A 12,827-nucleotide genomic window follows, 5' to 3' on the forward strand; every position below is an offset into this window, starting at 1 on the left:
TTGGATTTGGAGGAATTCTGAGGCACCTACCCCAGCTTAGCCTGATCCTGTGGCACTCCATTGTCACCTCCAGGCAGGTCTATGTGTCCAAGATGCAGCCTGGAGCCTCAGGGTTCTTGGTGCAGCTCCCAGGTCTGTGGTCCCAGGGCCTCCAGCCCACCATTCCTCCATGGCCACCCCGTCCCACCGCTGTCTGTGCGTCTCTGACAGCAAGTGCAGCTTCATCCCTGCTTTTCAAAGTCTCTCAGGGGAGGTCCATCATCGTGCAATTGCCCACATTTAAAACCTAGTAATTCAGGAAGCAATCTTGGGTTGTGGAGGTGCAAGTTGGCAGGAGAGCAGAACTCGCTGGTCCCCTGCATGTCTCCGCCACCCCCTAGCTCTCCACCTGCCACTGTGGCCCTGGCTTCCTGCCCCAGCCCCTCCCCAGACCTCTTGGGCACACTCTGCCTCCCTGGGGTCCAACACAGGTGCTTCAGAAATCAGGTTCCTCTCCCATTGATTTCCTTGATCGCTGGCTTGATTGATTGATTGGAGGGCAAGCAGAGCCAGCTTCCCGTTGGATTTGGGTGTGTGTCTTCCACTTCCAGCCTTCCTCTCTGGGTCTTGGGCTCATTTAAGGGGGTGATGTTCACCATGCATTCAACAAACACCTACTGGGCACCCGCTGTGCGTCACACGCGGCCAGGCTCCGGGGACGTGCAAAGGGATGTCACCATTCGGTCTCTGCCTTCACGGTACTGACTGTGGGGAGACAGACTTGTGGATGGGGACGATATGAGGTTGGAGGCACTAGGTCAGTTCAGCTGAGCTGTGGCAGATCAGAGGAGGTATAGCAGGCTCTGGCTGGGGGTCCAGGAAACTTCCCAAGGGAGGATGTATTTGAGCAGGCCTCGAAGGGCAAGTAGAAGTCACCCGGGCAGATGGAATTACCAGGCCTTTGGTATTGGCCCAGAAGAAAGAGAGGTTTCCTTCCCAGCAGCCCCACCCAAATCCCAGAGTCCCATCAGCTCTCATGGGATGACCTGTCCGTCTGGGAACCAGTCAGTGTCAGATGCCCACTGCTTGGGCAATTTATGGGCTCAGCCCACCTGGACTGAATGAGCATGTGCGCTAAAGGGGGTCGGGGGAGAGCGTCCTCTGCAGAAAAGCAGGTACCCTTAGCCAGAAGGCGAGGGAGGCAGAGCCTGGCACGCAGTGTGCACACACCCTTAAGGAACTGCAGAATCAAGGTGCCATCCCACCGGGCACAGTTGGAGGGAGGCTCTAGAGGCAAGGCCAAGTGGCAGCTCAGGCCCTGCACCAACAAGGCCTCCAGTGCCAGGTGAAGGGCATGGATCATTAGCCTGCAGCACTCTCTCCTCTCCCCCTGCCCTGGGGCCTATGAAGCCTGGACACCCAGGCCCCATGCAGACCTACCAAATGCAAATCTCCAGGCAAGGCAGTCTAGGAACTTAAGTGCCCAGGGGTCAGGGGGCTCCAAGCTGGGTGAATGGGCAGGAAAAGTTCAGGTAGAGAAAGAAAGACGCCAGGCCCCGGGTCCCTCCTCCATCACATTTCCAATCCCAAATATGTCTCATGCATAGCCAAAGCAGGGACTGGTGATTCTGACTGCCAGGACTATTGGGAGGTTGAAAGGAGCAGGGGGCGGCAGGGGCTAGGTGGGCCCGGGGGAGCAGCGCGCACATCTCCTGGCTGAATGAGGCCGGATGATACCCTGCCCCTGCCCCCACCCCACTCCCAGGACTCAGTCTTTGCTCAGATAATACAAGTTCATTAATAGCTTGATTAATCACACCTCATATTTTCATGGTGCTTTTAAAAATAAAACATTTGAAAGCACTTTCACACCCACCCTGGGCCTCAGAGTTGCACGGTGGGTCTTATCATCCCGCTGCAAGTGAGAAAGGGATGCTCTGAGAAGCAGCAGGGCAGGGACCACGCATGCCCATGCAGGAGCCCTCTCCCTGCCTACAACTCCACCTGCAGGCCTCTCTGCACAGCCGCGGGCTCTCCCTGCAGGGCAAGAGTGAGGTGGCCGTCCTTGGCAGAGCGGTTGAAATTCAAGAGAGAAGAAGGGGTAGTCATTCAGTCACTCAACAAACACTCCATCAGCATCCTGGACTTCCGCCCCAAGCAAGTACAACAGTGTGCAAGCTATTCTGAAAGTACCTGATCTGAAGATCTGAAGGCACTGTGGAGAGAGGCTCAGGAGACAGCGTGGGCACTGGGACAAGTGAGATGGTGTGGTTCCAGGAAGGCATTCCAGAGAAAGTGGCACGTTTGCTATAACTTGAAGGCTGGGTGAGAGCCCCCAGATGGACCGCATGGGGCAGGTCTGCCACGGGGTCCCCTCCATTAGATGCTCCCTCATCCACCTGTCCGCTGCCTCTCCTGCCTCCCTCCACTTGTTCATGTGGGAAGATCTCATCATTCCCTTGCACACAGCTCTCCAGATGCTCCCATTGCCATTGCAGTAGAATCCCAGCTCCCTACTAGACCTAAAGACCACAGGCCAGGCCCCTGCTCCCTGTCTCTCATGAGTCTTCCCTGCCCTCCCTCCACTCTGGCCATGCTGACCTCCTCACGGGCCTCACACAAGCCTGTCTGTTCTCTGCCTGATAGCCTCTGCTGCAGCCTGTTCCTTAAACCCTTTTCCATCTGGCTTTGGCATTCAGGGCTCTGCTCGGATATCACCTCTGCAGAGAGATCTGCCCCGAGTCCTCCTCCCCTCCAGAGCCCTTGAGCCCACACCCTTTCTGAAATAGCACCCCTTTTACCTGCGGTGGAACCCTCAGCAACATCTGGAATCCTTTATTTTGTTTTATTTCTCCAACTTGGAGAGCAGGGGCTGTGTTTGTCTTGCTCACTCTATCCCTGAACAGGTCTGGCACTCCAGAAGTGTTTGTTTGTTTGAATGAATGAACAAATGAATACATTTCAGGTCATGGGAGCCCTATGTGAGGGGAGGGAGTCAGTCCCAGGCTTAGCTCTGGCCAAGCCCCCATCTGCTTCCACATATACACAGATGAACCTACGTGGTCTCCCAAGCCTTTCTCCCTTGTTGTTCATTATGAGGGATGCTGGGGGTGGGGACTACTTGGAATGTTGCTTCCACTCTTCATGGGGCATCCAGAGCAGGGGTGTTGGCTTGGGCTGACTTGGGCAGCCAGTGCCCTCCCAAGACAGGTGGGGGGCCAGCTGGCCAGCCCTAGGGCTCACTAGAAGCTGGGTCATGCTTTGGGGTCTGATCTGTATGCAGGTGACTAAGAGCCTACTGGGGATCTGCCAGTAAGTGAAAGTGGTTTTCCAACTGATTTCTGGTAAGGCAGCTAGGCCATGGCCTTAGCAGGTAGGAGAGCCTTGGCTGGGGCCTGGTGAACCAGAGCTTCTTGGGGAAGTGAAGGCTGGGATTTGGGGCCTGCCGGGGCTGTATGTGGCCTGCACCTGCCAGCCTTCCTGCAGCCCCTGGCTGTCCAGCCCAGGAGAGCAGTCCACCCATGTTCATTGTCTCAGTGGCCCCGAGGGCAGCAGCAGCAGGCAACCCACTCCAAGTCCCCAGTTGTGAATGCCAGCACTAGGCAGCCTTGAGCTTAGCTGCCCACCTGTATCTCCTGTATAAGAGTTACAGCACCAGTGAAGTCAGGCCCTGGATGCAGAGGGCAAGGCGATATGTGTGGTTGCCTGGGGGAGTGAGGTGGGGGACCCCTCTTTCCAGAGGAAGTGACAGTAGAGCTGGGCCCTGAGGAGAAGGTAGGGAAGTGCTGGCAGAGGAGAGGAGGTTTGAGACAGAGAAGACCATGGACAGAGACTTAGAGGTGGTAGGGGTGGTGCCTCGAAGGGATCAGTAAGTGTTTCTGCACAGGAAGGCGAGAGAACTGTCTGTGCTGGAATGGAAAACTCAGGGATGCCAGCCAAAAGCAACTGGCTCCATCCTGAAGCATCCATTGGAGCCAGGCACACAGTAGAAAGCAGAAGAGGCAGGCCAGGGGTAGGACAATAGGGAGTGGTGGGGACTGTGGCAAACTAGAGAGTGTGGGCCCTGTAGGAAGGATCACCTGTCACTGGGCCGGGAGCATGGACTGTTTGGTGTTGTCTTTTTTTTTTTAGACAAGTACAGGATTCAATCAAAGACAGAGATGCTCACTCTAGTAGTGGCTTGCGGTATGGAGGGGGAGGGACCCGCGGCTCATGCTCCGCCTTAGTTCAGGCAAGAAGCCCGAGGGGGACAGTGAAGGGTCAGGCCAATCATGTGCTGACCACGGGGTCGCAGGCTTCAGGGCCAGAGGAGGTGAAGCCCACTCTGAAGCTTCTAGTAGCTCCAAGAGGACATCCAGTGGGGCCTGAATTTACCCCTACGCTTAGCCTCAGAGTGTCCTTGGTAGAGGGGATAGCTGCAGCCTGGAGGGTGCCCCCGGGTCAACCCCGTAAATGCCTCCCCTCAGGGTGAGGAGGGTAAGGCCGCACCAGCGTGGCGTGACGGAGGCCCTGGAGAAGTGAGCTATGTCCCTTATTGGTCACAGTACATTTATTTTTCATTAGCAGTTAAATGCAGACATGAGGGATTGTGCTGGGTTCAGCAGGCAGCTGACGTGAGCAGAGCTTGGTGCCGCAAGCAATAGGGTGGCTAGAGGGCCACTCGCTGCCCGTATTCTCGGCCGGAACCCCTGCCCTTCCAGCCCTGAGCTAGTGGGCAGGCACCGGCCATTGCTTCCAGCCTCCATGAAGTGAGGTGCAGGGAAGCCTGGAACCTGCCACTGAGGGGTCCCATCCCCCGCTGGAGCTGCTGACCCCTGCCCCCCCCACCCCTCCAGGCCCCACTCAGTGGTCAGGCTTGGCCCTTCTCTGGGCAGCCGTGGGGTCTGCAGAGACACCATGTCTAGAGGGGCCCCAGGCCTGCTGGCTCCCTGCTCCAGGCCTGCACGCAGGAGCCCACGCTTCCGTTCGTGTGCACACCTTAGGCCTACGCCTGCCCCAGCCCTCCCTAGCGGAGTGGTGAATGGCCGCCCAGTGACAGCGAAGAGGAAGTGTAATAACAAAGGTCACAACACTTTCTGAGTCCAGGGTCCAAGTCAGGGGGTGCGAGGGCCGTGAATTCACCCTCGGAGCTCAGTTTCCATCTGTAAGATGTCTAGACCGTTCCTCCCCTCTGCCTGCACCCCCACATTCCTCAGCCTCCACCAGACCCCAGGGGGCAGTGGCAGAGCCCTGGAGCAGGCAGGATGGAGAAAGGGAAGCTTTGTTTCCCCAACGGCAAGTGTGCTTTTCCTGGGTAGGTTGGCCTTGGTCTTGGAGCTGAAGCAAAGTGCACAGGCCATGCCAAAGAGAGCTCAAAGAGGAAAAGACAGGCTGGGGAGAGGCCAGGGGGAGGGGGTGGATGGCTGTGCTGCAGATGCCATCTGGCTGAGTCAGATACACCCTCCACACCCCCCCATCCCTCCCACCCAAGGGCATGACTCCCCACCCCAACCTGAGGGCAAGGCATCTGGCTCTGTGCCTCAGTTTCCTCAAAGACATTGCTGTATGGCTGCTGAGTTAGGGGAGAGGCATTCCTTTGCCCTCAGAAATGCAAAACCGCTAGGCCCTGGCGTGAGCCGGGCACAGTGCCTTTTCTCATCTCCTCCTCACAGCTGCCCAAAGAGGGGGTGCTCCCTCTGGCAGGCGAGGAGACAGGCTTGTGGTGGGGGTGAGTGTGCCTGAAGTCACACCAGGTTTCAGCCTCTCTTGGCTGGCATTCCCAGCTCACCTGAGCTGGCCCAGGACACCCACAGGACCAGGCACAGATCCCCTTCCCAAAATCACAGTCTGGGGGTGGAGAGGACACACTCCCACCTTGGAAAGAGCGGCCCTGTGCAAACGGGAGGGAAAGGGCCGTGTGGCTGCCCTCCACATAGAGAGGGAACCAGGCCTTCTTGGGTTAGAAGCCCACTGTGGGTTTCAGACTGCCCCCAAAAGGGTAGATGGTAGATAACCCAAGAGGCCCACCACAGGAGGGACCTCCAGAGTCTCCCGAGGGACAGACAGGACCTCAGTGTCACAGATAACTAATGGGTGAATGGCTAATTCACCCAAGGTCACCACTAGCAAGGAGCTGCATTGTTCTCTGAAGCCCAAGTTCTTCCCTCTTTATGCCCAGAGGCCACTGTTGATTGTGAGAGTGGGTTGTGAGAAATCACAGTGGCCCTGAGGGAAAAGCCAGGCTGTAAGGGGCCTGTTTGGTGGGCAACTGGCTGGAGGCTGAGGTCACCCCATCTCCATCCTCCCACTCCCTCCCAACTCACCCTTCTCCACCCTCCCAGGGGTCCTGCTGGTCCAACAGACTGTCAGACTGCTGTGGGGGAGGGGGGATGACCTCCACCAAAGCCTCAGAGCCAATTACCTATGTCATTAGCAACAAATGAGTTGTGGATGCTTGTGGTTTTCAGTTAAAATTAGAAGGAAGCATACATTCGGGGTCTCCTTGAAGGGGCAGCATCTAGCCTGGTCCCTCAGGCTCCCAGACACACACTTCTAGCTCCCACCCTGCCCAGCAGCACAGGCTCCCCCCCCCCCACCCCTCCCCTGGACCTCTCCTATAGCATGGCCACCCAGCAACCCCCATATTCTCCCTCACAGCTGCCTCTTCGCCTCCTTCTCTCATATGCTATTTTCTGAGCACCCCCTGCTTCCAGGGGCCGAGAATGGAAAAGAACCCAGAAGTGGCCTCAGAGATGCCGGACATGGGAGGAAGGGACCCTGCCCACCTGTCCTGCTGGGGTCTTCTCCCTCCTTCCAGCACTCTCTGGACCTCTGAGGGTGGTGGGCTACCTCCCCAGGTCCCTGAACTCCTTCCTGAGTAACAGGAGGCCCTAACTTCTGTTGTCTGTGGAGGGCCCCCTAAGTGCTGGGACTCCCACCCCTATCTCATTTCTGCTCTCCATAGTCTTCCAGAGTGGGTGGGCTCTCCCCATTTGGCAGAGGGGACACTGAGGCTCAGGGGAGCATTCAGTAGCCTGGATCGCTGGGCTGGAGGTGGGAGCCTGGCCCCATCAGCTGCCTTCCCAGAGCCCAGCCCCAGCCCCTGAATGCCGGGCACGCAGCCCCCACGGGCCCCAAAAGCCTGCCAGTGGCCCCGGCTCACCTTCCCGCTCTGCCCCCACTGCAGGTGCCCAGCAGAGTGCTACGGTGGCCAACCCGGTCCCCGGTGCCAACCCAGACCTGCTTCCCCACTTCCTGGTGGAGCCTGAGGATGTGTACATCGTCAAGAACAAGCCGGTGCTGCTGGTGTGCAAGGCCATGCCTGCCACGCAGATCTTCTTCAAGTGCAACGGGGAGTGGGTCCGCCAGGTGGACCACGTGATAGAGCGCAGCACAGATGATGGAAGCGGTGAGTCTTGGCTGCGCAGCCAGGCAGGGCCCAGGGCAGGGGAAGCCAGTTTCCACCTCAGGGAAAACAGAGGCCCAGAGGGGGGGTTGCAATCGCCTCTGGCTACACGCCTGTGAGGAGGCCAGGATGTCACCAGCCCTGTGCCCACCACCCCAGCTCCCCAGAAGAGGCAGGACTCCCACACCTAGGTCTCCCTGTATGTACACCGGGGCCTTCCCTAGGAGGCCACACCCTCACCAGGCCTGACCACTTGGGAGGGCATGAGTAAAAGGGAACCCCCTACAAAGGCCCCCGGATGCTGTGGTTGGAGGGACATAGGGCTGGGCTAGGCCAGGGGCAGCCTGGTGAGAGGTGCCAGCAAAGAGAGGGAGTTGGGAGGGAGTAGCTCCCAGAGGACAGAAGAGCTCACAGGCCTCATACTCCGTGAGTGTTTGATCTGCATGTTCACTCACTTGCAAATTCCCTGAGCACCCGCTTTTGTGCCAGTGACAAGCCACCACCCTCAGAGAGCCCCAGCTCCTGCAGAGAGGTGGTTGGCACGGGGAGGCTCTCAGTGAGCCCTGGGGGCTATGGTGGCAAGAGGAAAGCAGACTGAGGCTCCTCAGAGGAGGTGACATGGAAATGAAGGGGTTCTGAGAGCTAGTCCAAAAGAGGAGAGGGGAATGGCATTCCAGGAAAGGGGCTCAGCATGAGCAAACGCTTGGAGTCAGGCTGGTGTGCTGCTCAAGGTCAGCAGGGAGTGTCAGGTGTGTGTACAGGGAACAGTGGTGCCATCTGGAAGACTCGCCCATCAGGCTCTGGAGTGGGGTCACAGTCCCATGGGATTTCAGACTGCCAAATGGCATGGTCAGAGCTCTGGGTGACACTTGGAGCCCATGTGGGTGAGGGGACTGATGGAAGGGGCAGACCCAGAGACCCAGAAGAGACTGAGCGAAGATGTGGAGGGAGGGGTTCCAGGAACCGCAGGCAGACTCAGGAAGTACCCTTCCCATGGGATGCCCTATTCTGTGCCCCTACCCTGGCCTCAGGCAGCGTGTGGGCTTTGGGATGTGAGTGAGAGTGCTTGTCTGGGTCCCAGCACTCCCCAAGAGCAGGCCTGGTGGAGCTGACGACCCTCCCTTCCTCCTCACTAGCTGGACCCCAGTTCGGTTTACTTCTCCCTTCGCTCTGGGACTCTGTGAGGCCCCCATGTATGAGGAGCCCTCAGGTTGAGTCCCGAAACACACAGCACACACTTGTAGGGCTGCGGCCTCTAGTGTGAGACGAGTATAGGCTGGCCGTGCCCAGGACAATTCATGCTGATGTCAAGGCAAGCAAGAAACCTCAGGCCCAGAAGGGTGGCCTAAGCTGCCAGGCAGGAGGGTCTGGGTAGCCCAGGAAAGATTCCAGATGAGGAGTAATTTCTAAGCATGAATCTTAAAACCTCCTGGAATGAGCATTTCCCAGGCGGAAGGGCCACAAGACCCAAACGCAGAGACCCAGGTATGGACAGAGGGGCCCTGGGGGGCACACAGCTGGACATGGGGTTGCGACCACACCAGAATCTTGGAAAGTTGGTGCTGGGCAGAAGGAGACTGCAGGACGGTTCCTAGCCTGGGAGACTTGGAAGCTGTCCCAGTAACTGTGATGTGAGTAGCCTTGAGTTTAGGCAGCGGGTGACTTGGTCCTCAGAGCCAGCCTGTCATGTTACAGATGGCTGTGACTCATCAGGGCCCCAAAAGGGTTCCAACCAAACATTCCGGTCCCTAAAAGTCACACCTGACTCTCCCCTTCTCGAGTTAGCAGGGGTAGGCCTCCTTGCTGCCAGGTGTTGGCTCCTGAGTTAGTGGTTCCTGCCCCGGCCCGAGTCCTGCACTGGCTGGGCCTAGACACAGCTGCTACTTGCGGCTTCTTTCTTGCAGTCCTCAAAGGTTAACCCTGTGCCAGGCCTAGGTTAGCGCCCAAGATGATTGGCTACCTTCGGACCCCACCTTCAGACCCCAGCAGGTACCAGAAGCCTCCCTGCCCCTGTACCTTTAGGGACTGGTGGGGTGTCTGCCCTCCCTGCCCTGGGCCTCAGTTTTCTCATCTGCAAAATGGGAGTGAGGAGGGTCCCCTTGCAGGTTGGTGGGAGAAGCCATGAGAACTGATGGACCCTGTGTGAACCCAGCTCCAGGCCTTTCTTCTCTTCCCACCCCACAGCCAGGGCCCAGCACCACTTTGGGGCACGATGAGGCCTCCCACTGACAGAGCCCCCAGGAAGAGGACAGATGAGGAGAAGGAAGCTATAGTCAGAGACTGCCTTCCTGCATCATTAAGGGCCTGTCTGAAACTTCTTAGAAGTTTGAAGGCTCTAGGCCAGTCTCCAGCTGCTCCCAGGTTCCCCTTCCAGGATTCCCCCACAGATCCCTCCTTGTCTCCTGCCATCAGGAGGTCTGGAATCCAAGGCTTGGCTGAGACCCAGGTCAGGGCCTGCACAGCAGTCACAGGCTGGGCCACATATGCCAAGACCCACCACCCCACACTCCCCAACAGACTCTTCTGGCCTTGCTCCCTTCAAACCAGGTGGAGAGCAGAGCTTGTGGGGACATATCCCTCCCATAACCACTGTGGCCCTTTCCTCCCCTGAGCATACAAACTCAAGCGTCCCATGGCCAGCACATCTGACTTTGTATTGATCTTGATTTCTCAACCCAAAACCATTCAGTGCTTTGAGAAGAGATAGGCTTCCCTTGCTCAGGAACAGATGGCACTACAGTGGGGAGTGGTGCTGTGCAGGGACTTAGACCAAAGACCCTGACCCAGCAACATTCTGTTGTCAGGCGGGTATGGAGGAGTCCTAGGTCAGCGCAGATCTGCAGCCCCGCCCATTCCTGTGTGGGTAGCTGGGTGGACACCCCAAGAGACAGCCTTCCTCTCTTCCCCTCACTTGTCCCCATTCCCCATCCAGAAGGCCAGGAGGAGGGACCAAAGCCTGAAAACCCTCAAACCCAAACCTGCTGATGCTATAAAAGCCCAAAATCAGAGAGACCAAGCCTTGGAGTCCTACCTGGGAAGGTAATTTATTGTATGTCAAACAAACTGGTTATTAGAAGCAGATTGATAAAAAAGTGAGACTCTAAACCCCAACTTGGCCTCAGAGCCCAACCTCCACCCCCCTAACCCTCCATCTCCCCCAAAATACTCAATACACCCACACTGGGGCCTCCCCATGTGCCCACAGCATTTACACACCCACTCACACCCCACACGCTCCGGGGCCAGCAGGGACACTGCATCCTTCCTCCCCAGCATCTACCCAGTGACCTGCAGGGAGGAAGGCACCATCTTCGCATCAAGGACCAGCAGGGCAGTGTCTGGGTCTCCTCCTGGATCCACCACCCTCCTGGAGCTTGTGGGCCTCAAGGGTGCTGCCGGATCTGGGACATCATGGACAAACTTGGCCCTCATTCATGGCAGCAGGAAGGAGATGAGGGGGTGGCAGTGGCAGGACAGAGAGGGGAGGAGATGGGGATAAAGAAATAGGAGTGCTTAAATTTAGTGCTGTTCTCCCCAAACTGAGTTGCCTGAGCTCCCACCACCACCATGGGGGATGCAGTAGTCCATCCATCCACAGACCTGTCCTGTCCACTCAGGAAGGCTACCAGGTTCAGAATGTTCTAAAAGTCTCTCACCACTAACCCTAGAGGCTTAGAGCTGGAAGGCCCTGTCACCACCCCCAAGTGTATACACGGCTCCTTGTGCTTGTCAGGTAGCTAGAGCCCAGGGCCCTTCTCCTGTATACAGACCCTGTAAGGGACCCTCTGTTCTCAGCCCTCACCCTACTGCCAGAGAATACACATATTTTTCACCTTCGAGAAAAGGAGTTGCAGGCAGTGGCCAGAACAGAGGGAGCTTAGCCATGATGACCTCAGCCAGAGGTGGACACCGCCCCCCTCCACCTCCTCGTCTCCTGTGAGAGCTTGTTGGGGGCAAGGGCAAGGGGGAAAATTCTGGGGACCCAGTGTGGGAGCTGGAGAGACTCCTGAGGAGCGGTCTGGGCAAAGGTCAGGGAAAGACATGTTAAAGAAGTTAAGAGGGAAAACAGCCTCCCGGACTGCCTGCTCAGCTGGGCTGCTGCCCCTCCTGCAATGCAGCCCTAATTGAATTTCTCTGTTAACAATGGAAACACATTGGTTGCCCGGCCTCTCTCCCTTTTTCTGATAAGCCAGTGACCCGAGGGAAATTGGGGTCAGGAGAAGGAGAAATTGGAAACAGTCTTGTCTCGCTCCTGGGGACACTGGTTTTGGCCAAGGGCCAGGGGACTAGAAGAGGGCTAGGATCTCCTGTCCAGGGTCCTCAGAGGATTCGGCCTCCTTGGTGTCCCATTTTCGGGGTCCAGGTATGGCAGAAGCTCAGTCTGTCCTTGAGCAGAGTCCCTTCAGCCCAGCCCAGTCAGGGCAGAGAGGGTCCCAGATACCCATCACTGGCCAGCTTCTCCTCTGCAACTGCCCCCTCACCCACCCCCCACTGCTTCTCCGTGAAATGGGCAGGGGGGATCCCTGAATGCACTGTGGATTCAGACAGCCCTGAGCAGCTACAGCAAATCACTGTATCTCTAAGCCTCTGTTTCCTTATCCGTAGAGTGGGAGCAATACCTTCAAGGGAGTAGATTGAAGAAAATAAGCCAGCATGTGGGAAACCCTGGCTAAGCCCCAGGGGTCTATTATCATACTACATAATCGCTGTAATTATACTGTTAATAGCTGTTATTATATTATCACATGTCATAATCTACCTGCTAAACCCCAGGGAGAGGAACCAGATCCTTCCTCACCTTTTTTAACCACAAAGGCCCCAGAGCTATCCTATCTGCTCCACTCCTTCTGCCTTGGGTCGTTGAAGGCCAGTCTCTGGAGCCCCAAACTCCTCTGTACTGTTGTCTCTGAAACAACAGCAAGCCCCTTTAGAGACATTTCTGCGGCTGCAGGGAGACAGGCCTTGGGTAACAAAGTATAGTGAATGGCCTTGGGGAGATATAAATGGAGCATCCCCTGGGGCTCCCGCAGAGTTCCTTCCAGGCTAAGGGTTGCCTTCAGGGTCCACTCTCCTTCTGAGCCAAAGACCCCCAGACATCTGGGCGGCAAGAACTGTGTAAGGCTTGGCACAACCAGAACTCTGGCTACCCACCCCTCCTGCCCCCCAGGGCTGCCCGCCATGGAGGTCCGCATCAACGTCTCGAGGCAGCAGGTGGAGAAGGTGTTTGGGCTGGAGGAGTACTGGTGCCAGTGTGTGGCATGGAGCTCCTCAGGCACCACCAAGAGTCAGAAGGCCTACATCCGCATTGCCTGTGAGTCCAGGGCCTGGCCCTTGGTCAGGGGTGGATGGAGGGTATCAACAAGGGTAAGGGTCTGTTCAGAAAACCTCAGGTCCTGCCTAGATGGCGGAGAAAGTGCCTCTGTCCACTCCCCAGCCACTCCCATATCACCCTAGTCACTTGGCA

At 57.2% G+C, this 12,827-nt stretch overlaps 1 protein-coding gene across 3 annotated transcripts in view; it reads left to right on the forward strand.

Moving 5' to 3' along the window:
* Positions 1-12,827, forward strand: part of UNC5A (unc-5 netrin receptor A) — a 60,877-nt gene that overhangs the window by 37,825 nt on the left and 10,225 nt on the right. For 2 of the 3 annotated variants that reach the window (XM_059174394.1, XM_059174395.1), the window contains exons 2-3: positions 7,145-7,366; positions 12,531-12,674. In XM_059174394.1, coding sequence (XP_059030377.1) covers positions 7,145-7,366; positions 12,531-12,674 — 366 coding nt within the window. The remainder of the gene's footprint in view (positions 1-7,144; positions 7,367-12,530; positions 12,675-12,827) is intronic. The other variant, XM_059174396.1, reaches the window with a different exon arrangement.

The sequence above is a fragment of the Mustela lutreola genome, chromosome 5, assembly GCF_030435805.1.
Source record: "Mustela lutreola isolate mMusLut2 chromosome 5, mMusLut2.pri, whole genome shotgun sequence".
NCBI classification, from domain to species: Eukaryota; Metazoa; Chordata; class Mammalia; order Carnivora; family Mustelidae; genus Mustela; species Mustela lutreola.